This window comes from Taudactylus pleione, unplaced genomic scaffold, assembly GCF_031769625.1.
Source record: "Taudactylus pleione unplaced genomic scaffold, aTauple2 ptg000683l, whole genome shotgun sequence".
Lineage (NCBI taxonomy): Eukaryota > Metazoa > Chordata > Amphibia > Anura > Myobatrachidae > Taudactylus > Taudactylus pleione.
Genome location: NW_028285085.1, coordinates 387989 through 412774, shown reverse-complemented (window position 1 = coordinate 412774; position 24786 = coordinate 387989). Strand labels below are relative to the sequence as shown.

At 43.4% G+C, this 24786-nt stretch overlaps 1 protein-coding gene across 1 annotated transcript; it reads left to right on the top strand.

Moving 5' to 3' along the window:
- The first annotated feature begins 1095 nt into the window (after positions 1-1095).
- On the top strand, positions 1096-24786 carry CD3E (CD3 epsilon subunit of T-cell receptor complex). The gene is made up of 6 exons (XM_088456002.1): positions 1096-1257; positions 8326-8352; positions 19016-19234; positions 21811-21972; positions 22222-22265; positions 24644-24786. Exons 1-6 carry the CDS (start codon positions 1209-1211, stop codon positions 24695-24697), a joined length of 555 nt encoding a protein of 184 aa, XP_088312128.1. The 5' UTR covers positions 1096-1208; the 3' UTR covers positions 24698-24786.

The window sequence follows — 24786 nt, the reverse complement described above, 5'->3', positions numbered from 1 at the left end:
AGAAAGTGCACCGCCTCTAAAGAATTAACTGGCCAGCAACGTGTGTAATGTTTTGACTTGAACCAGTATACTGTACATTGTTTAGGTAGATTATATGTTACAGAGAGCAGGATCTGGTCTGATGTGTTTGAATCGTATTGTATGCCCTGACCTAACCATTTTTGGCTCCACAGCCCAGAGAGGAGATTGTTCCAGAATAATAGAACTTCAGTTATGTTGTGTATTTTATGTGCCAAACTGTGATTGAATGTATTGATCTAATTCATATGTTTAGAAAAGTATACACACATGTGTTCAAACCTTATCTTGTTATCAAGATAATTGTTAATAAAAGAAATGTGTTAAAGTACCAATTGACTTGTTACATTGGGAGAAAAATGTGAGACCGCATACATCATCGAAAAGTAACTTTTAGCAACATTACCATTAGGTGTAGCTGAGAGGAGAATTGTCAAATTATCAGAAGCTTCGTAATACTCCACAGTTTTGGGGTATTACAGATAGGTAGGAGGTTACTCCCACACGGCACTGACCACACCCATACAGCACTGGCCACACCTTCTCCACAATAGTCCCTTGACCATTTTCAGCCATAGGCCCATGTGTCCCTTAATCTGGCCTTGTCCGGTATTCGCTGACTGCTAACACCATCTCAGAATTGCTCAGTTGCCCTAAGGACTGTTTTTTTGCTGTAAGGAATATAATATAAAACTACATTACAGAGAGGTCTACTATATAGACCCCATGGCGAGGTAATCAAGTAAGTAATGGTAAAAATATCTAAAGCGCTGCTCAAGTTGTTTACGCAGAGTTTTTTTTTTGGTCCGGAAAGACCTATTTTTGAAATTAAGATCGGAAAATCTGTGTGGTTGTAACTGTGGGTTCGCTTTTGCGCATTTCTGAGTACTTCATCGCCTCTGTGAAAAGCAGCAGGTGACACTGCTTGGCAATGTGACTTATGCAGACGGGTTCAGTGACAGATCGAGGGGGGAAGGGGTGTCTGAGAGAGAAAGAAAAAAGTTAGAAAGGAAAACCAGAGACAAGGAGGCAGGCACATCAAACAGAGTCAGTTGATCAAACAGTAAGTTGAATATGATGAGAAATTGAGAGCGAGTTGTAAAGAAGAAAGAAGAGGACCATAGAAAAGTATAGTTATAGATTGGAAAAATACAGAAGTTTCCGAGGACTGACATTTTTGCCAGTGGATAATGAAGCCACGGATCCTTCTGTCTTTTCTGGTGGCTGGGCTGTTTTTTGGTGAGTAAAGAACATGGAGTGACTTGTCGAGATCTAGAATACATATCAAAGGGAGGATAAACTACACTTTTTCTTAAAGATTTATATTTATCATAGACATAGACGTGTACATGTAATGGACACAATTTAAATGTGTAGGGGAGCTAAGCATTCATTTTAGTGGCATCTAATGGGCAATATATTTATATTTTTCTTACATGTGTAGGATATATGGACATTTAACTATATATATATATATATATATATATAGATATAGATATATATATATAGTATCCTCATTGCGAGGTTCATATGCATTAGTAGCATAGTTATATTTTATAGACTTTCTCTTCATTAGAGGGTCATAAAACTTAATTTACTTTAACCATATATACTTCCTGTAGAGCTGCAGTTCCTATTTTTTTTTGCATATTATATCTTAGAAAAACTACTTTGTATAAGAATCTAGCAGTCATGGAAGAGACTAGCAGTGTTTCTAAATAATCAACAAATACTTAAACCTTCTTTAAGTTGCAAAAAAAGCAATTTGGGATCCAGTCATTTTAGAACAATAGAACATTTTAGAACAGTAGAATTTACAAATGTGTGCGATAAAGCATTTTGTTGTATTTGGCAGGCAAATATTTAAATTCAGTCGCATGAACCACATAAATCTAGGCGCCACACTGGCAAATATAAATAAACTATTATTAACTTTCAAAAACACATAAGTAAACATTCCCAAATTTATCAGAATAGATGTAATCCAGGGTAAGGCTTTAAGGGGTCTATGTACTAAGCATTGGAGAGAGATAAAGTGGATGGAAATAAAGCACCAACCAAACAGCTCCTAACTGTCATTTTTCAAACACAGCCTGTAAAGTTATAGTTAGGAGCTGACTGGTTGGTACTTTATTTCCGTCCACTTTATCTCTCCAAGGCTTAGTACATAGACCCCCTAACTGTTGACGGAAGACCTTGTATTCTATGAACCATATACTCTTTGCCACTAATCCTATCAGACACTGCCTGAGACTGCATGGAACCTTCCGTTGACTAATATGGCTGACACAGAGAAAAGCTGGATGATAAGGATTCTTAAGGTTTCTTCTGTAATCTTATACAGAACCATGGAATTTGTCTGTGGCCTGAAAGTGAATGACACTAATAATAATTCAAATATTGTCAACTGTTTTGCCCCCTCATTGTATGGTATTTTATGCATTTAACATTTTCATCAATATAACGCCTATTAATTAATATCAATTTAACGCCTATTAATTAATCATATTATACATGAACAATTTATGGAAAATAAGAAGAGGAGTAAAACAAATAAAACAAATTATAAAATAATTTTTAACTCATCCACCATATTTGACGAAATTTTCTCTGGTGAAAGTTAGATTTGTGGCATGTAAATGACAATATCTCAGAATTAACTTAAATGTTGTGTCATTGTTTTAAAAAAAGGTCATATACCCAGTGCTGTACCAATAATAATATCATGACTTAATTTTACAATTGTCTACACAGCATAAAACACACAAATGTGGAGCGCTAATGCCTTTAGTGGAGGAAAACTTAAAATATCACCATAAATAATGCTAAATAAAAACAATTACTAAAGATAAATATATATCCGTGTGTAAAAATGACAATTTTATTGATACATTTTAAAACCGGTATACCAGTAGAGCTAAGAGCAATATATTACAACACTGATCCAATAGTTTGCATAGATAGCAAATGGTGACCCCACCATAGGTGCTAACAGAGAAGTATATATTATAAACAGCTGTAAGAGGAGGGTGTAAACCTCCAAGCTCAAAACCAATAATAAGCACAATAAAAGGAGAAATAGCAATAAATTATTCAGGGTCTATATAAATAGAAATATTTCACATACGGCTTGATACTAAAATATGAATATGTAATATTATTATTATTATTATCATTTATTTATATGGCGCCACAAGTGTTCCGCAGCGCCTTACAAAGTACATAGACAAATAAGTAACCATTGACTTACAATACAATACAATACAATACAGGACATGGATAAACATTGCTATATTAGCGACCTTTACGCCCGCATAAGTAGCCAGGTGTTAGTTGCCCTAGTGGGGAGTAAGAGATAAATTAAATTACAGTAGGGAGAAGCACAAGAGGGTAGAGGGCCCTGCTCGAAAGAGCTTACATTCTTTAATGGAGGGGAAGACAAACAGGAGTGACACAGGGTAGGCGGGGAGGATGGAAGATGTAGCAGCAAGTTAGGATGAGAGCTGGAAGGCTTTAATGAAGTAGTGGGTCTTAAGAGCTCATTTGAAAGATTGTAGAGAGGTGCAGAGTCTGATAGGGAGAGGGAGGGAGTTCCAAAGGTGAGGAGCAGCACGGGCAAAATCTTGGAGGTGGGAGTGGGAGGAAGTAATCAATTGGCATGAAAGGCGGCGTGTATTAAGTGAACGAAGAGAGCGGACAGAAGAGTGAAGGGAGATGAGATCAGAGATGTAAATGTATTACAAAATACAATAGTTTGTAAAAAGTAATAGGTAAAATAGTTTAAAAAAATACAATACCCTACAGCTCTAAACAAAAGTATAAAACTGAACTGCCAATTCCCTGAGTGTATGGAGGCTCCATAACTGCAAAAGAGTGGATGTGTAACTGTTCCTATGGAACTCGTGTGAGTCCCTCTATAAATACACCACCTCAGAGATGATAGTATTGCAGCAGGTTCACTATGTCCAGATAATTAGACAGCCTATCCACAGACAGCTTATTCAGTATTAGCCACAGCACAGAGGTCTTGTGAGTCCTGGTATATATATTTACTAAAAGATGATTTTTGACATTTTTTTTTTTAAACAGTGTCAAAAAATCATCTCTATAAGTATATGTGTGATTTAGACCCTGAAACACTTTTGGGTCCTAAATAAGGTAAAATGCCTATTTCTACTTGTCCTGTTACGTATTATGAGTTAAAGATGAGAAAAGACGCTGTTATTATATTTTATTCATAATTAACAAACTGTTGACATTGCGACTGTGGACAAAGCATACACATTCCTCCCTGACTATATGTTTTACATTACACACCCATTAAAAAAAATTTAACATTTAGGGGGCCATTAATATTCATTTACATTTTTATAGTATAATTATATGCAGTAAATGGGCACTGTTTGATATATTCATATCCAGGATCACTGGTATACTGTAGCTTTACGCCACATTGTGTATATGTTAATTATCTTAATGCACATACATAGGGGCCTATATATCATTAAATATTTGCATGATATACCCCAAAAACAGCCATTTTCTGGGGGTACTCAAAAATATTAAGGGCGGTATTTAATTAGTTTCACATCGGCGAGAAAGTTTCGCCTGCCCAACTTTTCACCTACATCGCGTGTTTTGGATGCGAAAACTTATCGTGCGTGTCCCCGCTTATCACCCTATTCTATTACTAACCAGGCAAAAACAGAAAGCGGCGAATGCAGAACAGGTGGAAAGTACTGTCAGAATAGGGGAAATGAGGGCCTGATTCAGAGCCGGACGCTATTTGCGGACGCTCACTCAGGAAAAGGGGCTAGCTATTTAAATGAAGTGCTCGCTCTTTGCGGTCTGTTGACGCCTCTATGTCTGAGCGAGCGAACAAAACATGCGGCCGCTATTTTGAGAAAAACGCCCCCTGGCCGCTCGCATCATACGTCATGTCCGCTATTTATTAGATTAATCGAGTACATCGAAAGGCGTATGAACTGCTCGCTATTCTTGTGGTAACATTTTCCTACCGCAATCATGCGAGCAGTTCTGGCTAAAAGACAACCAAGTGACGTGGACGATGACGCTGCTTTGTTAATTATGCACACCCTTAAAACGCCCGTTTTGACTGTTTGGCACGCCTGCGTTCGGATCTCCACTCCCCGTTTTCAAGCACCTTCCCCTGTTATCACCCACAAATGCCTCATTCTGTCACTCAAATTAGCAGGCATTCGTTATTTTGCCGAGCACACAAATTTCGACCGCACTGACTGGTTCGCGCATGCGTATTACAACCCGTACGCATGCGCAGATGTGCGAACATCGCTCGGAACGAACGAGCGGCCGCTTACGAGCGGCTCTGAATGAGGTCCTCAGTCTGAACCCCCCAAAAAGATGCACTAACATTGGAGATCAATGTAAAAGTGTTCCAATAGCCCTCATAAAACTATTTGGGGGTACTGAAGTTGTTTAAAATCCTTGTTATTAGCATCCTTGTTAAAGTGGTGAAGAATGGCATAAAGCAGTATGTTTTGGTGAAAATAAGTAGATCAGTCAAATTTGGGGTACCTGAAAATGGGTGCTAGCATATTTTTATGTCTCTAAAGTGAAGTTTAAAAAACTTGAAAAACACACCTGTTGCATGCACCTGCAATCCCAAAAACACCTGGCCCATCCTTGCAGACCCCTAAGAAGGCTATTTCGCTAGTTTTTATGCATGTCCCCCCACTTTGTACTTTTTTGCCCCCAAAATGAAAGTACTTTTTTGGGGTGTTCTTATGTTTTCCACAGATTTTTTGACACAGTTGTCCTTTGGGGGACTGTTCCAAGGGTTCCTCACGTTTGCCCCCCAAAATATAAATGTGGCACTTCTATTCTCCTGCTATTCTTAGGTGAATCTTTTTCGCCTATTACATTATATTGACTTTCTGCGTAGGCGAAAACCGGATGGAATTGAATTTGGAGATCTGACCACGCGAAAAGCTGCAATCCGCAATTCTTTTCCGCGGAAAATGGCTTCTCGCTTCTAATTGAATACGGCCCTTAATTTCCGTCAGATGTGCTATGGAGGGATCACAGCATATATATATATATATATATATATATAATTATATATATATATATATATATATCTAATATCTGCAGGGCCGGATTAAGCACCACATGGGCCTGGAGCTGAAAATGTTCAAGGGCCTATTTTGAGAAGGGGAGGAGCTGTGACCAGTTGCTGTGTGGGTGTAGCCAGAGCCAAGTGGGCGTGTACACTCCCTACACTATCAGCCCAATATCTCCCTAAATACTTAAAAATAGAAAATTTGCATAATTTTGTGAGAAAACTAGAAAAAATATTTAATGCTTATGATTTATGGTCGACTGTGTGGCCATGATGAGAACACTAGAAATACAATTTGAAAACTTATGATGATGGGCCTATTTTTATGTGGAGGCCTGGAGCTCCATCCTCCCTTTTGTTAATCTGGCCCTGAATATCTGCCGCGGTCCCCCCATTTTCACCTGCAAATGCAGCCCCCATGGGCTTGGCCCCAATAGGATAACGTATGGTAGCCCATGGGTTACTCATTTGCATACCAATGTGCCCGCCCATGCGCATTGGCTGCAGGGGACCTAAGCCTGGAAGCATTGGGCTAGCATAACGCTATCACACTGCTTCCAGCTTCTCACCAAGACGAGCTCTTATCGGAACCTGTCTCCTGGCAAGAAAGTGATATAAATTTGTGTGAATATATTCATTTTCAAATTGCGAATTGGGGTAAAAATTATTTCTCACATCCACATATACGGATTGTGATAAATATGCCCCATAATTGTTTTGCTTGTTTTTTTGCTACATTATGCTAATGTGAGTAACCACCCAACTGTGCCAAATATCCATCTGTTTTCATGCGGATGGCAGAGCCGCCCAATGTTTTTCCATTGGCAGCCATCATCATTCCTATGGGCACTTACATCCACTCTATGCTTGGTGCAAACGATCCGCCTAATACAGACACTCTACCAGCAAGCACAGAAGACTCTCCAACATGACAGATAAGATCCCCGGGCCTGCATGGTTGCATCCCCATCATCCTTAAACGGATAGATCATTCTATCTGCACTTTAAACGCCGTCGGTGTGAGTAGGCACAATGGGTGATTTATTTATATGGCGCATGCACATTTTGCAGATATCCTCAAGCTCTGCCCACAATAGGGTTTTACAGCAAGGCTCTATGGGGTCTATGTACTAAGCAATGATAAAAGACAGAGTGAAAAGTGATAAGGAAGTAATAAGGTTCCAGCCAGTCAGCTCCCAACTGTCATTTTTCAAACACAGCCTGTGAGATGGCAGTTGGGAGCTGATTGGCTGGCACCTTATCACTGACTTATCACTTTTCACTCTGTCTCTAATCACTGCTTAGTACATAGACCCCTTTGTGAAGGATTTACAAAGAACAACAACTTCTTGGAAGGTTTCAGATGCAAATTTAAACTGTCGCTCAAATTAGGAAGTGCTGCTTTAAAGTTTCACTTGAAACCTGCCGAGAAGTGGCGATTTATAAAAGCCGCCACTTCGTAAATATAGCCCGTAGGCCTGTTTGTAATATCCTGTGAGTTGCAGGAACTGCTCAATTCTGGCGATTGTTGCATACTGTGCATGCATCACAATGTGCATGCAAGAACTAGCCATTGCGATCAGGACTGCGATTGCAGTGACTAGGCAGAGCCATTGCAAAGTGTTTGCCAGGAAGTGCCATTTGGGGGTGGTGACGGGGGTGGTCGGGCGAACCAGGTACGCCAGTGCGTTTCAACGCCATTGCAGGGGCATCCATAAATTATCCACTATGATGGCATACACAGACCGAGGCCTGATAGCGTGCGTGGAAGTTAGCAATTTCTGAGTAAGGTCAGGGCTTGTGCAAGTGTGCATGAGGTTGCGATGGTACTCGATTGTACCGATGGTTTTGCAGTCTTGCTAACCATTATAGATGTGTAAGGTAAGGTGGGCATACTTAGATAGTGCTGCGGATGGCATTGCGTTCGCAATGGATTAGCATACTATCACAGTTGAATTGCGTGCATAATCGCTATTGCATTCGCAGTTGCGTTCCGTAATGAATCAGGCCTTTAGTTTATAGATTTTAAGTGTCAATAATTTAAAAGCCCCCACTTTGTAAATATAGCCATAAGTCTTCAAAATTTGAAAAAATGCTTTATTCATAGAATAACACAAACACAGTATTGCAATGATCAACTCCAGGTCCATTAAGGTTTTAATGTACTATTACATGTAGTTATACATTTACATTTTTGTCTATTTCAGATTTGTTATCTGCAGAAGATCAGCCAGGTAGGTCTTGCGCAATGAATTTCTCTTAATCTCTCTTTTCTAACTGGTCCTTTGTATGTTTCTTCTCAGCTTCCTCCTTGGTGGTCTTGCACAGATACTGTACATCTGAATCTGAATTCTAGTTAGAGCCATTTGTTGTACTCATATTACTTAAAGGGCATAGGACCTCATTCAGACCCGCTCGCAAGCGCTGAGTGCTCACAAGCGGGTCGATGTTTAGGCCCCGCACGCACAGTGGCCGCACTGCGCGTGCGCAAGCCCCGGAGCTAGAGAAAAATTCTCTCGCTCTGGAGCTCACTACAAAAGGGGTGGCTGTCGATATTGATCAATAGCTTGCCCCATTTTGTAGGCGTGGCGGGGGGGTGGTTTCACAAATGGAGGCGTTCCTTAAGGAACGCCTGCCGTTTTGTGGGCGGCCGCACTGACATCAGCAGTGATGTCAGTGGGGAGCTTCCTGCTCGATCAGAGCAGGAAGCTCCCTGGGGCTTGCGGTTGCTGAGACCCAACCTTAGGGTCTCATCGCAAGCCCCGAGGGTCGCGATGGTCTTGACCATCGCCACCATCAACCTGGTCGGTCGCTAAAGCTGTAGGTGGTAACCCACAGCTTAGCTAGCGACCAGGAGGCCGCACTTCAAAACCCAAGCGGCCGCCCTCATTCAGAGCGACCGCTTGCATTTTGCAAGTGCCTCTGAATGAGGGCCATAATCCTTCCAGTGCACGGTTACGACTCTCGTGTGTTCCATATCAGGGAAACTTTAGGGTACTTTTGTGACAAGTTCAGAGGCCACATTGCTGATCCCCTGTCCAATATGTTTATATCTATATCTATATTATATATAGTTTTTTCTACTGTACCAATGTTTTGCACATAAAAGTATTACTTGTGCACAAAGCCGCTACTAGTACCCATTTACTCACAGCATGTAATGTAATGATAAACCAGAACAAGCAATATTTTGATCAGGGTTTCAGCCCGTCACTGTTTTTTCGGACAGTCCTAGTTTTTAGTTTTGAACCTATTTACTTCAAATGTATTTTCACTATTAATCAGATACTTCATAGTAATAATACAGTATACATTTCATGTAATATTAGTTTGTTGGTTTTAAGTTTTACACTTTTTTTGAAAGCTTTAAAATGTATTAACTTTTCTTGCATATCAAAAACATCCATGGTCAGGGCATTTGTTCACAGTTGGCTCCTTTTTTGTTCCATGTATTATTATTATTATTATTATTATTATTATTATTAATAGTAATAATAATAATTGACATACAGTATAAGTTTACAACCCAACCACACAAGCTGAGATTAGTGTGATTTGTTACTTTTAGATGTGACTTTTTTAACTTAAAAAACAACAACAATTTATTGAAAAAAGTGCAATACAAATCATGCAAAATCATTACACAAATAATTAGCAACCTTTATCAGGTATAGAGAAGAACTCGGGGGAGAAGGGAAGAGAAGGGAAATGAATACCAGAAATGGGAGATGTGAGAGAAGAGCAGAGACACGTGAAACCTCCTTACACTCTAGTCAAAGGGTTTAATACCCACTCACAGAGATCAAGAGTTGTCTAGGTTGATCGGGTTAAGGAGGCACAGGTCTGTTGGATGTAGTGTGGTAGGTAGCATAGAAATTATGCCAGAGACTCCATTTTACAGAAGGGGATGAAGGACATGAGGAATATCTAAATCCCATTGTCTCCTTCTCATAGCTACGTTGAACGTATCGAATAATTTTGAGGGTGGAAGGCGAGTCAGGCCTTTTCCAATATTGGGCTAAGGCTGCTCTTGTGGCTATAAGACTATGGCCAATAACGTATTTGCTATAAGATTGTACAGAGGGAGGAATATGATGTAATAAAGGTATTTCAGGTTGGTGAGGGAGAGACTCTACCGTAACCTGAGATATGAGATTGAAAATTGCGAGCCACAAGGGTTGGTAGCTCCAAAATATATGTAACGAGGAACCAACCATTCTACAGTTTCTACAACACATCTTGGAAGAACTAGGCCAGATTTTATGTAATGTGTCTGGGTGAGGTATGTTCTATGTACAATCTTGAACAGCATTTCAGAGTGATTAATACATTTAGACATTTTAAATATATTTATAAACAGCAGTTCACAATCATCATCAGACAATGACATTTTCAAGAGCTACTTCCCATTTGGTTTGAATGGCTAGTTTGCTTTTCTCAAGGAAGGACAAACATTTTCTATACCACAAAGTTATTCCACCTTTAAGGCACCTTTAAGATGAGACGTATCATATAGGTAATTCGTCGTCAGGATACCCTGGGTAACCCAGTAAGTTAAATCAAGGTCTGGGATCAACTTAGATACTGCTAGTGTAGATATGTTGACCAAAGGAAGAGAGAATCCACATGAAACTTGATCAATATATACCATGCTATAAGAGAAGTTGGCTCCTTCTGAATCCAGAGACAATTCTGTACATAAAATACAACATAAATGTCACTTTTTTATTTTAACTCCTAACTCTATTGCGGGTCACTTATATAATTACCATTAGCTATATATTGAATACAGGTATCTCTTATCTGGATGCCCGTTATCCAGGTAGTAGTGGAAAACCACAAAAGGCCTGATTCTGAGATTGGTGAAGTTGAGCTATTTTCGGGGGTCCGCGCATGCATCTAAGTCACACTGCGCAAGCATCAATTTCCATTACCGTTGTTGCTCGCAACATGGCTAACACAACCACAAAACACACTTACATACATTAAGGCCCGCCCCTTCACTGCAAAATATTGTGATTCTCGATCAGTCGGAAGAGGGCGGCCAAAATGACTCCATTCTAATGGATTTGCGTCATTGGCTCCACCCCCTCTCTATTGACATGCGAATCATGGCATTTTCCTGCAAGGGGTTGGGGCTTAATAATGTAGTGCCCACAATCACGTTTGTCAGGGGGGTTTCTAGGTACTCAGAAACCCCCTTGCTTGCGTTACTGTGTGTCTCAGTCCCGTCGACCATTCTGCATGACCATAGAGTTACTCAGCAGTCCGATAAATCAACTGATCTGCAACTGAGCTGCATCTTTGTACACAATCATTTGAATTTGCGGACCCGCTGGTTGGCACCTTAATTCAAATCCAGGGGGCTGCGACATTTGCACTATTGCTTATTCTCACTCAGCTGCTGCGTACAAACTCACAACTGCGGTACTACCATGATTCTGTGGACCAGGACATAATATATGTCATTTACCAGTATGGAGCAGACTGACTGAATAATGGTGTGACAGTAACACGGAGCGTCAAACCAGGTTCTGACTACTTAATACCACATGTGGAATTGTTATACTTAATAGAACAAAGAGCCCAATTTGACAATGAATCTTAATACCAGCAAAATATTTTGTTTAGTATCGCAGCGATGCTAACAAATATGCCACTAATATTTATCATTACTTACCCATCCCACAATGTCCCCCTCCTCGGCGGCATCCTCCTCTCTGCTGCTGGCAGCCTACCGCTGTCAGTGGCGGATTGCTGTGTCATGCACACGTGCGACGCCCAGTCTGCGCATGACACTTTCACCCAGCGGGGACACAGCAAAGGAAGGCTTTGCCATTCTCAGCAATGGGGACCGTATCACTCTCGCCACCTACAGATGGCATAAGCAATACAGTGGCAAACAGCGGTAATCGAGTGGTAAAGTGGTTATGTCTTGTTGATAAATGGGGACCATAATATTGATTCAGTCAGTCTGTTCCATGGTGGCAGATCCATCAGAGCAGTCAGCGCCAGATTAAGGTTTGTGTGGGGCCCCAGGGCAACTAACTTGTGGGAGCCCCTACCAATAAATATCGATATGATGTTCTGGTTCAAGTATACTTTGTAAATACTACCAGCACCACAAATGAGTTAAATCCACTGTATCGCCCCTAGTTCACATTATGCCACAAGTCCCATCCTATGCTGGTGATGTAGCTATGTCTGGGGGCTGCCTGTGTGTGGGCTGCCCTGTTGTGATCCTGCACTGAGATCAATCATTTATTATCTTCACGATGCAGCATATTTATTCAGTAGAGGGTACGGTACCTCTTCTTATCAATGCCTGCCTTGGAAACGCATCAATAGCACTCCCATATCATGGTTGGACAGGGACATATTTTCATTTTGCCTGATTACTAAGGGGTGAATTTACTAATCCTTGGATGGAGGGATCTGATTGGCTGGTACCTTATCTACATTCACTTTATCTCCATCTAAGGGCCTTATTCAATTAGCTGCGAAAAGTCGGCAAAATTTCGCCTCCCGGACTTTCCGCCTACATCGCGTGTTTTTGGAGAAAAGTTTTTTCGTGCGTGCGACCGCTTTTTGCCCAATTCATTTCCAAAGGATGCGAAAACGGGATCTGGTAAAACTCAAACAGGCAAAGTGCTGTCAGTTTGGGGAAATCAGCCTAACACCCCCCAAAAGATGCACAAACATTGGGGATCACTATAGCTGCTATTTAGCGTCTTTGCATAAGTGGTGAAGAATAGCGTTTTGCATTATTTATTGGAGAAAAGCAGTACTCCCAGGAAAATTGGGGTACATGAAAATGGGAGCTAGCATATTTTTAAGTTGTTAAAGTGATGTTTTATAAAAAGTATAAAATCCACCTGCCGCAAGCACCTGCTATCAAAAAAACACCTGGGGCATACCTGGGGACCCCCTGGAGTCTATTTCGCTAGTTTTTAACTTTGTCCCCCAACTTTGTTTTTTTTTTCACCCCTAAAACGAAAGTACTTTTTTGGGGTGTTCTAAAGTATTTTAAGGGCCACATTTTAAGGGCCTATTCAATTAGACGCAACAAGCCATTTTTGGCGAAAAGTTTTCGTCGGTGACGTCATTTTGCCAGGCGAAAACTTTTCCCCTTATTCAATTCCAAAGACTTTTCGCCTACGTGGAAAGTCATTGGTATGAACTAGGGGTGAGCGGGTTCGGATTTCTGACCGAACCCCCCCGAGCCCCCCCGATCCAAGGCAGATCCGAGTCAGGCTCGACTTTTCCCGCCTGACTCGGATCTGAAATCGAGGCAAAACGTCATCATCCCGCCTTCCAGGTCTCGCGGGTTTTGGATTCTATATAAGGTACCCACGTCGGCGCCATTTTCTCACTCGGCTGTGGACAGTGAAGAGGGAGGGTGGGAGTTAGGGCTGGCTGGGCTGTGTAGTGTAGTGTAGTGCAGTGTAGTGTTATGCTGTGCTGTGCTGCGCTGTGCTGCTGTTGTCCATAGGGGCTGTGTCCATTCCTCCAAAGTCCATAGGGGCTGGCTGTGTTGTGCTGTGCTGCTGTTGTCCATAGGGGCTGTGTCCACTCCTCCAAAATCCATAGGGGCTGGCTGGACTGTGTTGTGCAGTCAGTTGTCCATAAGGGCTGTGTCCACTCCAAAGTCCTGTGCAGTGTCCCAGTCCTAAAGGGGTGCTGTAGTGATGTCCAGGGGGTGCTCTGTCCATCAGGGGTGCTCCCCCCAAGTGCAAAAAAAATTGTGTGCGCAGTAGCCGCACGTGCATCAACAAAGTAGCGCCAAGCGTGCGCCTGTGTCATAAGCAAAGGGCCGGCTGGCTTGACCGTTAAAGGGTGCTGTAACCCCCAAAGTGCACTCCAAACCAAATAAAAAAATATTTTCTGTGTTTGTGAATTGTGTGCACTGTGGCTGCACGTGCATCAACAAAGGAGCAGCGCCAAGCGTGCGCCTGTGTTCCATAAGTAAAGAGCCGGCTAGCTCATTTCTTAAAGGGTGGTGTAACCCATAAAGTGCACTAGTCTCCAACAAAAATAAAAAATAATTTTCTGTGTTTGAGTGCGCCTTATCCGCACATATATCAATATAACATAAATGGAGGACCAAACTTTCTCCGATAAAAATAAAATAGGGAAAGATCAAGAACCACTTCCTCCTAGTGCTGAAGCTGCTGCCACTAGTCATGACATAGACGATAACATGCCATCAACGTCGTCTGCCAAGGCCGATGCCCAATGTCATAGTAGAGGGCACATACAATCCCAAATGACAAAGTTCAGGAAAATGACCTTAAAAAAAACATTTAAATCATCTGAGGAGAAACGTAAACTTGCCAATATGCCATTTACGACACGGAGTGGCAAGGAACGGCTAAGGTCTTTCCCTATGTTCATGACTAGTGGTTCAGCTTCACATGACGATGGAAGCCCTCCTCCCGCTAAAAAAATCAAACGAGTTAAGCTGGCAAAAGCACAGCGACGAACTGTGCGTTCTAAGAAGGTATCACAAATCCCCAAGGAGAGTCCAAGTGTGGTGGCGGTTGCGATGCCTGATCTTCCCAGCACTGAACGGGAAGAGGTGGCTCTTTCCACCATTTGCACGCATCCTGCAAGTGCTGAAAGGAGCACCCACAGTCCACTTGCTGATATGCAAATTGAAGATGTCACTGTTGAAGTACAACAGGATGAGGATACTGGTGTAGCTGGCGCTGAGGAGGAAGTTGGCAAGGAGGATTCTGATGGTGATGTGGTTTGTTTAAATCAGGCTATGGGGGAGACAGTTGTTGTCCGTGGGATGAAAAAGCCCATCACGGTCATGCCTGGGCAGAAGACCAAACATTCCACCTCTTTGGTCTGGCAATATTTCTATCCAAATCCGGACAACAACTGTCTTGCCATATGTACCATATGTAAAGGTGAAATAAGTAGGAGTAGGGACGTTAACCACCTAGGAACATCCTCCCTTATACGGCACCTGCAGCGCGTTCATAAAAAGTTACTGTCAAGTTCAGAAACTTTGGGTAAGACCGTAAGCAGTCCAGGGACACCTAAATCCCGTTGTCCTGTTGTATCCAAGCGCCTGCAAACCACACCGTCAACTCCCTCCTCGTCAATTTCCTCCTTAGTCAGGATCGGAAGTAGTCCTGCAGGCCATGTCACTGGCATGACTGACTCTCCTATCCGGGATTCCTCCGGAAGATCCTGCATTGCTACGCCTACTGCTGCCGCTGCTGCTGTTGCTGCTGCTGGGAGTCGTTCATCATCCCAGAGAGGAAGTAGGAACACCACTACTTTTACTAAACAACTGACCCTCCAACAGTCCTTAGCGAGGAGGATGAAGTACGACAGCAGTCATCCTGAAGCAAAATGTATAACTGAGGCCTTGACTGCTATGTTGGTGTTAGACGTGCATCCGGTATCCGCCATTAGTGCAGTGGGATTTAGACAATTGTTGGAGGTAGTGTGTCCCCGGTTCCAAATCCCGTCTAGATTCCACTTCACTAGGCAGGCGATACCGAGACTGTACAGAAACGTCAGAAAAAGTGTCCTCAGTGTCCTGAAAAATGCAGTTGTACCCAATGTCCACTTAACCACGGACATGTGGACAAGTGGAACAGGGCAGACTAAGGACTATATGACTGTGACAGCCCACTGGGTAGATGTAACACCTTATGCAGCAACAACAGCAGCGTCACCAGTAGCAGCATCTCAGAAATGCCAGCTCGTTCCAAGACAGGCTACGCTGTGTATCACCGGTTTCAGTAAGAGGCACACCGCCGACAACCTCTTAGAGAAACTAAGGGAAATCATCGCCCAGTGGCTTACCCCACTTAGACTCTCCTGGGGATTTGTGATATCTGACAACGCCACCAATATTGTGCGGGCATTACATCTGGGCAAATTCCAGCACGTCCCATGTTTTGCTCACACAATAAACTTGGTGGTGCAGAATTTTCTGAAAAGCGTCAGGGGCATGCAGGAGACGCTTTGGGTGGCCCGAAAAATTTCTGGCCACTTTCGCCATTCAGCGATTGCGTGCCGAAGACTGGAGCGCCAGCAAACACTCTTGAACCTGCCCCGCCATCACCTGAAGCAAGAGGTTGTGACACAGTGGAACTCAACCCTCTATATGCTTCAGAGGATGGAGGAGCAGCAAAAGGCCATTCAAGCCTATACATCCACCTATGACATAGGCAAAGGAGGGGGTATGCACCTGACTCAAGTGCAGTGGAGAATGATTTCCGTGTTGTGCAAGGTTCTCCAGCCCTTCGAACTTGCCACACGTGAAGTCAGTTCAGACACTGCCAGCTTGAGTCAGGTCATTCCCCTCATCAGGCTTTTGCAGAAGCAGCTGGAGAAAGTGAAGGAGGAGCTAAGACGGAGCGATTCCGCTCGGCATGTGGAACTTGTGGATGAAGCCCTTCATTCGCTTTGCCAGGATTCCAGGGTGGTCAATCTGGTGAAATCAGACCACTACATTTTGGCCACCGTGCTCAATCCTAGGTTTAAAGCCTATGTGGTGTCTCTCTTTATGGCCGACACAAGCCTGCAGAGGTGCAAAGACCTGCTGGTGAAAACACTGTCAGCTGAAGCGGAACGTGACACGTCAACAGCTCCTTCTTCATTTTCTCCCGCAACTGGGGCTGCCAGGAAACAACTTAGGTATCCTAAGCAACCCGCTGGCGGTGATGCAGGGCAGGCAGGACCAAGTTTGGACATCTGGTCTGGACTGAAGGACCTGGCAACAATTTCTGACATGTCTACTGTCACTGCATATGATACTGTCACCATTGACAGAATGGTGGAGGATTACATCGGTGACAGCATCCAAGTAGGCATGTCAGACAGTCCGTACCTGTACTGGCAGGAAAAAGAGGCAATTTGGAGGCCCCTGTACAAACTGGCTCTATTTTACCTGAGTTGCCCCCCCTCCAGTGTGTACTCCGAAAGAGTGTTTAGTGCAGCCGGGAACCTTGTCAGCGAAAGGCATAGTAGGTTGCTTCCACAAAATGTGGAGAAGATGATGTTCATAAAAATGAATTATCAACTCTTCCAGGGAGACCAGCCTCCAGAACGTACAGAGGGACCTGTGGTGGTGGATTCCAGCGGGGACGAATTAATACTCTGTGAGGATGAGGATGTACACAACACTGAAGAGGGTGAGGAATCGGTGGATGAGGAGGATGAGGACGACATCTTGGCTCCGTAGAGCCAGTTTGTGCAGGGACAGATTAATTGCCAGCTTGTTTTGTGGGGGCCCAAACGAACCAATCATTTTAGCCACAGTCGTGTGGCAGACCCTGGCGCTGAAATGATTGGTTTGTTAAAGTGTGCATGTCCTGTTTATACAACATAAGGGTGGGTGCCCAAGGACAATTCCATCTTGCACCTCTTTTTTTCTTTGCATTATATACTGTTTGGGGCCTAGTTTTTCAAACTGCCATCCTGTCTTCCACTGCAGTGTCACTCCTAGATGGGCCACATGTTTGTGCCGCCCACTCGTGTCGCTTAGCATAGTCATCCAGCTACCTCGGTGCAACCTTTTGGACATAAAAACACTATTGTGAGGTGTTCAGAATAAACTGGAAATTAGTGGAAATTAAGGTTATTGAGGTTAATAATATCATAGGAGCAGAAAAACCCACAAATTCTGTGCTTTTAGCAGTTTTTATGCTTTTTAAAAAAAAAATACAGATCCAAAACACAAAACCCAGAACCCAAAACACAGAAGGGTGGTTTTGGCAAAACCAATCCAGATCCAAAACACGAAGAAAGGTCCAGATCCAAAACCAAAACACAAAACACGAAAAGTGGCCGGTGCATACCCCTAGTATGAACCCGGCGAAAAAGATTTTCCTATGATTAAGGGTTGAAAAAAGTGCTGAATTTTAGTTTTGGGGTGCACACTTCTGAAAACCTTCCTGCACCCTTGGGACAGTAAACTGCATACATTTTTTTTTTAAAAAAAGTACTTTCGTTTTGGGGGAGAAAAAAACAAAGTTGGGAGGCAAAGTTAAAAACTAGTGAAATAGACTCCAGGGGGGTCCCCAAGTATGACCCAGGTGTTTTATTTCGATAGGTGCTTGCTGCAGGTAGATTTTTTACATTTTATAAAACTTCACTTTAACAACTTAAAAATATGCTGAGACTACTACTTCTCACCAAAAAATTATGCAAAATGCTATTCTTCACCACTTAAGCAGCTATTGAGATCATTTAAGTACCCTAAATACCTTCAGCAGAGCTATTCGGGGGTCTCTATAGTGATCCCCCATGTCAGTGCATCTTTTGGGATGTGTCAGGCTGATTTCCCAAAACTAACAGCACTTTTCGCCTGTTTGAGTTTCGCCAGGTCCTGTTTTTGCATCCTTTGGAATTGAATTGGGCGAAAAGTGGTTTCGCACATGAAAAGACTTTTCTCCAAAAACATGCGATGTAGGCGGAAAGTCCGGGAGGCGAAACTTAGCCGACTTTTCGCGGCTAATTGATTTTGGCCCTTAGGCTTAGTAAATAGACCCCACTGTCAGCCCTGGTTCCATAAGAAGTTAATAAACTTCCCGCATTTTTGTCCGACAAATAAATTGATACCATTTGGCCAATAGTTATTCAGTATCAGTATGAATAGTTTGCTCTAATCCCTTTCATTATATGAATGTGTGTAAACTACACTTTATGTTTCCAATTGATTTCTTTTACATTTTAATTCTTTAATTTCTCCCTACGTGATAAAATAAAATAAAAAAAATTAAACTATACTTTTATTAACTGTTACAAAACTGCAACCATCCCTGTGGACCAGAGGTTTAATGTCAGTATACATATGTCATGTTCCATTCTCTCAGGTCTCTCTTTTTCCTGTGACTTAATGGACACTCTCCCCTTCTCCCTGTGTTATAGCATCCTCATATCAAGATCACCAATTCAAGGTTTATATCTCCGGTCTATCGGTCACAGTCACCTGTCCTAAAGTTCCTAATAGTCCTAATGCAGAAACTACAACTCTGACAAAGGAAGATAAAGCCATAAGCTCAAACAAAGAAGAACATGTTCTGCAACCTTTTTCGAATAATGGAGTATATGTGTGTGAAAAAAAGTCTATCTACCTGCATGCCTATGGTAAGGAGCGAGAGAATGAGAAATACTGTATGATACCAGTACAGGAACACGTCTTACAGCTCAGTATTGGGTCTGGCATATATTTTATTACGTAAGACTCCATTAACTCATCATATTAGGTGGTATAGCTATTACCAGTACGTAAAGCTATTACTAGTCAGAGGCATTGAGATGGGGGTACAGATTACACAGGCTGGGCCTATCTTGGGAGCACAGGTCAGCTTGAGAGGTAGAGCAAAGGCCCCTGTTTCATGCTTCAGGGGGTATTCTATGCATTGAGGGGAGTAGCCACCATTCCACATTTGGCCACAGCTCCCTCTCTACCTGGGCAAAGCCAGGACCGTATTAAGACTTGTGGGGGTCCCAATCAATAAAATTGCCTCACGCACCAAGTACTGTTCCCTTAAGCCGGGTACACACTAGACGATATGACATCCGATCCAGCGGATTGGATGACATATCATCCACATCGGGCAGTGTGAACACGCTATGTCGCTGACATCAGCGACATCGCCCGTCGGACCTGCATGTAGATCCAACGGACAAAATTGTCAGCAGGGCCATGCTGCTGAATGCTCTCTCTTGCACAGGGCACCAAAAAGTCTAGTTACGGCTCTGAGAGCGAGCGCTAGGTGGGAAGGACAGGGGCTCCCGGCCAGAATACGGTCGCGTGGCCAAAGAAGTGAGGGGTATAAATAGAGCGGCAATAGTGCTGGCCGCTCAGTCTGGCGTTCCCCTCCTTGAGTGCCCACCTCCCTGTGATCCAGGCAGCGGAGTCACAGCTGGGCGCAGGGGAGTGGAGCCGGTGAGGAAGCAGCAGCATTGGCTGTCAGCAGCAGAGCGGTGTAAGCTTACCGGAGCAGCAGGGGTGGTCCAGGCGGCGGAGCAGAGCAGGGAGACCCGCAGTGACTAAAGGCATTACCTGCAGGAGGAGGCAGCTGCAGGGTGCTCTGCAGTGGCTGTGGTTAGACAGCTGATCGGCTGTCAGCAGGGGGTCAGTCAGTCTATCAGGGCCAGAAGTGTGAGACAGTCAGCTAAACAGAGGATCCAGTCCAGTGATTCAAGGAGGTGGTGAGAAATCTTTTAATGGAGCAGACAATTCAGCATACACTTAACAACGGCAGTTACTCTGTAGCTTACCCCACATTGACTAGATAATGTGTATAATGGGAACCAGCTCTGCAACAGCTGAAAGGCTGTGATAAGGACATGTGCAGCTGCTAAGGAGAGAGGGATGACCTGGGCTCCGCCAGTGTGAGGATAATCCTTCAGGTTGGAGTTCCTGAGGCAGGTAGTGTATTCTGACAGCAGTGAGTAATTAACCCACACTGCACCACCACACCATGAATGGCCAGCTACTACCGTACAGAGAAAACAGGAGGGCACATAGGTGTCTGAGGGATCTGTCTGTTGGGACAGTTATAACATACCCCCTCGTTACAAAGTACTTTCATCAGGCTACAGCTATATTTGAAGCTTGGAGGAGCATGTCCTATATTTTATTTTCAGTGATGTCGTTATCGCTGGCTGATCGTACCGTGTGTACATAGGTTTGCAAAGTCTAAACTATACTGCAGTAATAATCATCCCTTTCAGCAGGAGATACAGTGTTACATCAGTTCTGAATTGAAACAAATTTGCTGCCAATATAAGGAGATACTTTTCAGGAGGAGCAAAAGCTAAAAGTAATCTATTTCAGCTGCAGCCAGATTAGGAGTTTTTCTATGCTATGTCAAAGTTAATAGCCCAATACTCTGGTTTTTGCATGGCTGACCATATGAGATATTTACAAGTCATTCAGGAGCTATTGCTATTTTTAGGAACAGAATATCTGGGTTTATACATCAGTTAGGAAATATTAGATTACAGCAGGAACATAGCCTTAAACTGGCCACACATCTACAGATTATCTGTCCACCCTGCCAACTAGTTGATTGGTTGGAATGAAAATCTGGTAACATATGAAAGCAAATGACAATCAGCAATTTGCTCCCAAATGCCGGAAAATGGACAAAAACTGTTGTTTGAACAAATTGTTTAGATCAAACATTTAACAAACTTGTCTGACCGACCATTTTCATCTGTTTTCTGGCATGTATTAGCAATTTGCTGATCATCATTTACTCCCATACATTACCAGATTTTCATTCCAACCAATCAACTAGTTGGCTGGTTGGATGTAAGTTGGTCTAGTGTGTGGCCAGCTTTAGTCTATGGCTTTTGGCCTAACCCTAAACCCAACTTTCACGCAGCCTAACCCTAATCCCCCCCCACCACAGCCTAACCCTCCCCCCCTGCAGCCTAACCCTCCCCCCTAGTGCCTAACCCTAATACTTACCGTCGGTATGCAGGTGGTCAGGATTCCGTCGCCAGTATTCTTAGCACCGACATCCCGACCACTGGGATGCCAACTACATCCTCATTACAAAGTAGTGGTATCCTGATATGTGTCATTCCTTATAGCTGCATATTACAGCAAAATGTAGTGATTATATTGTATCCCTGCACTCCAAACTCTATGCTTGTCTTGAGAAGGGTGTAACCTTTGTTGTATTTCTTTCCACTGTCTCCTACAGTTTGTGAAACCTGCACAGATGTCTCTATTACTATGGTGGCCATTATCCTGATTGCTGACTGCCTGGTCACCATTGGCGTGTCCTTCATCATTTATTTTGGCTGCAGGAGAAAATCTGGACGTGCCAGAGAAGGTGGATTTGGAAACGGAGGACATAAAAAAGGTGACACATTTATGGAGCATAAGGAATAGAACTAGTGAGCAAGCATGAATTCTTATCAATGAAAGATGGGTACATGCCTCAGGGGACACGGTAGCTGGGTAATCTTGAAGTATAATGTAAAAGTATTTAACACTTCTCAACTAAGCCTGGCTAATGTAATGTCTGATAACATGGGATAGGAGGATCCACAACTGCTGTAGATGCTAGCTATACCTTTGCCCTTTTCATCCAACTTCTTTTCTTCAACAGGCAACAAGGAAGTTCCCCCGCCTGTTCCTAATCCTGATTACGAGGTAAATTGAATAGAGTGTTCTGAGGGTGCTCTTTGTTATAGCCCATGTGTGACAAGTTGTTACAAAGCCATTAAGAGAGACAATTTGTGTACAATAAAGGAAACCTAGTGACACCCAAGCATATGTCAAACAGCAGCTATGACATAGGAGGTTTTATTGGACACATTGGACCTTAGTCAGCCAGATGGAAGTGCAGTCTCAATTTGCATTTTATATAAAAGTCGCATCTCTGTGACCTATTCTGAGCTGGTCTCGTCTGTAAATCTGGTGCTGTCACAATCTCCACTTGGCTGTGACTCCCTTCCCTTGTCGTACCTGGCTGAGATGAGACTGGATTGTGACTGGAGGCGTGCTTACACTGACAGTATTAAATAATGCTAACAATTGCAGAACACAATGGAAATGTCTTGGTTAATGGCCAGACAGTGCACCTAATAAGTACCCCAGTGACTTGGAGCATCTGAATTGCTCGCAAAGCATTGGTTGGTACTTTAACTCTCTCCACTTTATCTCTCCCAAGGTTTGATACATCTCCTCCTGATTGCGAAAAAGCTGTGCATGCGCAATGCGAGAAGTAGCAACATGAGACCAGAGAAAATGGCAAATTGCATTTCATACTAGCAGTGAATAGGACTCATTGTCGCATTGTGGGAACAATTGCCTAACAATAGATAGGTTCACCAAAAAGTAAACTTGAGAAGCCGCACAGGATTAATGCTGCTATTAGAATGCTGTTTGCTTCTCTGGTTGGGTCATTAGGGAGATACAATTCTAGCCCACTTGCCTTAGGAGCTGCTACTCTCAGACCTAGGGGCCTATTCATCAAACGATAAATGGCCGGTAACCATGCGGAAATGCTAGTTTCCGTATATTTAAGTTACAGCGCCATTCATCATCAGGGGTCCAATAGGTCCACCTGATATTCAGCAAACTCTGAAAACAAAGTTTTCGGAGTTTGCTGCTGAGAACAAGCGCCATCTTCAGACAGCGCTTGCTCTCGTAGCCCTGCTTCTTCCTATGGGAAGAAGTTCCGGGGATGTGAAGAGGGATCCGAGCAGATCCCTCTGCCGCCTACTCACTACTTCCCCGGCGGTTGAGTGCATGCGTGACCTTGGGTCACGCATGCATAGCCGGGCCGACGGGGAGGAGGTAAGTAACGCAGCTGCATCTGTAGCTGCGATACTCACCGAGGGGACAGCTGCTTTTCGGAGCAGTTGTCCCCTCACTGGAGCAATGATGAATTACTACGGTGTCACTTTTCCCCCGCTGTGAGTTGGATACTTAACTATCCCTCGAAACTCGTTCAATACTTCATCATCGGCGGCCATACGGCCTTCGATGATGAATGGGCCCCCTAGAATTATATACCACACAATGGGCCTGATTCAGAAATGGACAATAATGTCGCCGCAACTGTGACTTTTTGCAGCAGCGATAATATGAAAATGCTAATATCTCTTGTGTACTAGCGTGCACCGGACGTTCAAGCCCTGCAACGTCCACTTTCAATGCCCGTGGATGGTGCAACTCCGCTGGTGGTTCCTAACACTCCACCATCGGCGCACCATGGTGTTCACCATCAACACGTGCCCTGGCCTATGAAATTCCACTGAACATCTGGGAACACAGCCTTGTTCACTGACATGCCTGGGACCCTCCCATAACACACCCCTTGGATGCCATTTTTTTGTAGACCACCTGCCAGTCATAACTCAGGAAGGTCCATGGTATTGCCTCATTGTTTCTAATGTCTGCGACTTCATATGCAACAGTGCAAAGAGCCGAACACTCAGGGTGACCTTACCATAAATGAGAGGTGATTCCAGCTTTAGGTTGGGCAGAAAATATTGAAGCACCACAGGTTTGGACAGTTAGGCCAGGCTTGCCTACCCTCCCGATTTGGCCAGGAGCCTCCCGAATATCGGGTGCTGCTCCCGCCCCCCCAGAAAGGCAGGCAAGATACCCCCCGCCCCCACCCCCACACTAATGATAGAAACCCCCACAGCGGGGGGGGCGGTGATGCAATTTGTGCTGAAACGCGTCATCATGACCCCGCCCCCTGCTTCACAATGCCTTAATTTTAGGCATTGTGAAGAGGGGGCAAGGCCACAATGATGCAATCGAGTGGCCCCGCCCCCAATACAGTGTAATTGCGCAGCCACACCCCCCGCTGCATACAGGCTAGAAGGAGGGAGCTGAATGTTGGCAAGTATGAGTTAGGCTGGTGATTTGCGCTACTTACCTTTCAGTTGTGGCGTACAGTACGGCCTTGAATTTTTATTCACTATTGATGAAAAGCTAACCATTAATAACTAACCATGTATTAAATGAAGTTGACTGCAATTATTGTTTTTCTTTTTTTGTATTTGTCATTACAGCTAATCTCGCGAGGAAGACGGGAATTGTACGATGGATTGAAACCAAACTTTTAACTGACCTAGTGGACCTGCATTTACTGTACCTTATTTTTTCCCTATTTTATATGTATAATGACCCCACTGCAGTTGTTTAAAGAGCAATT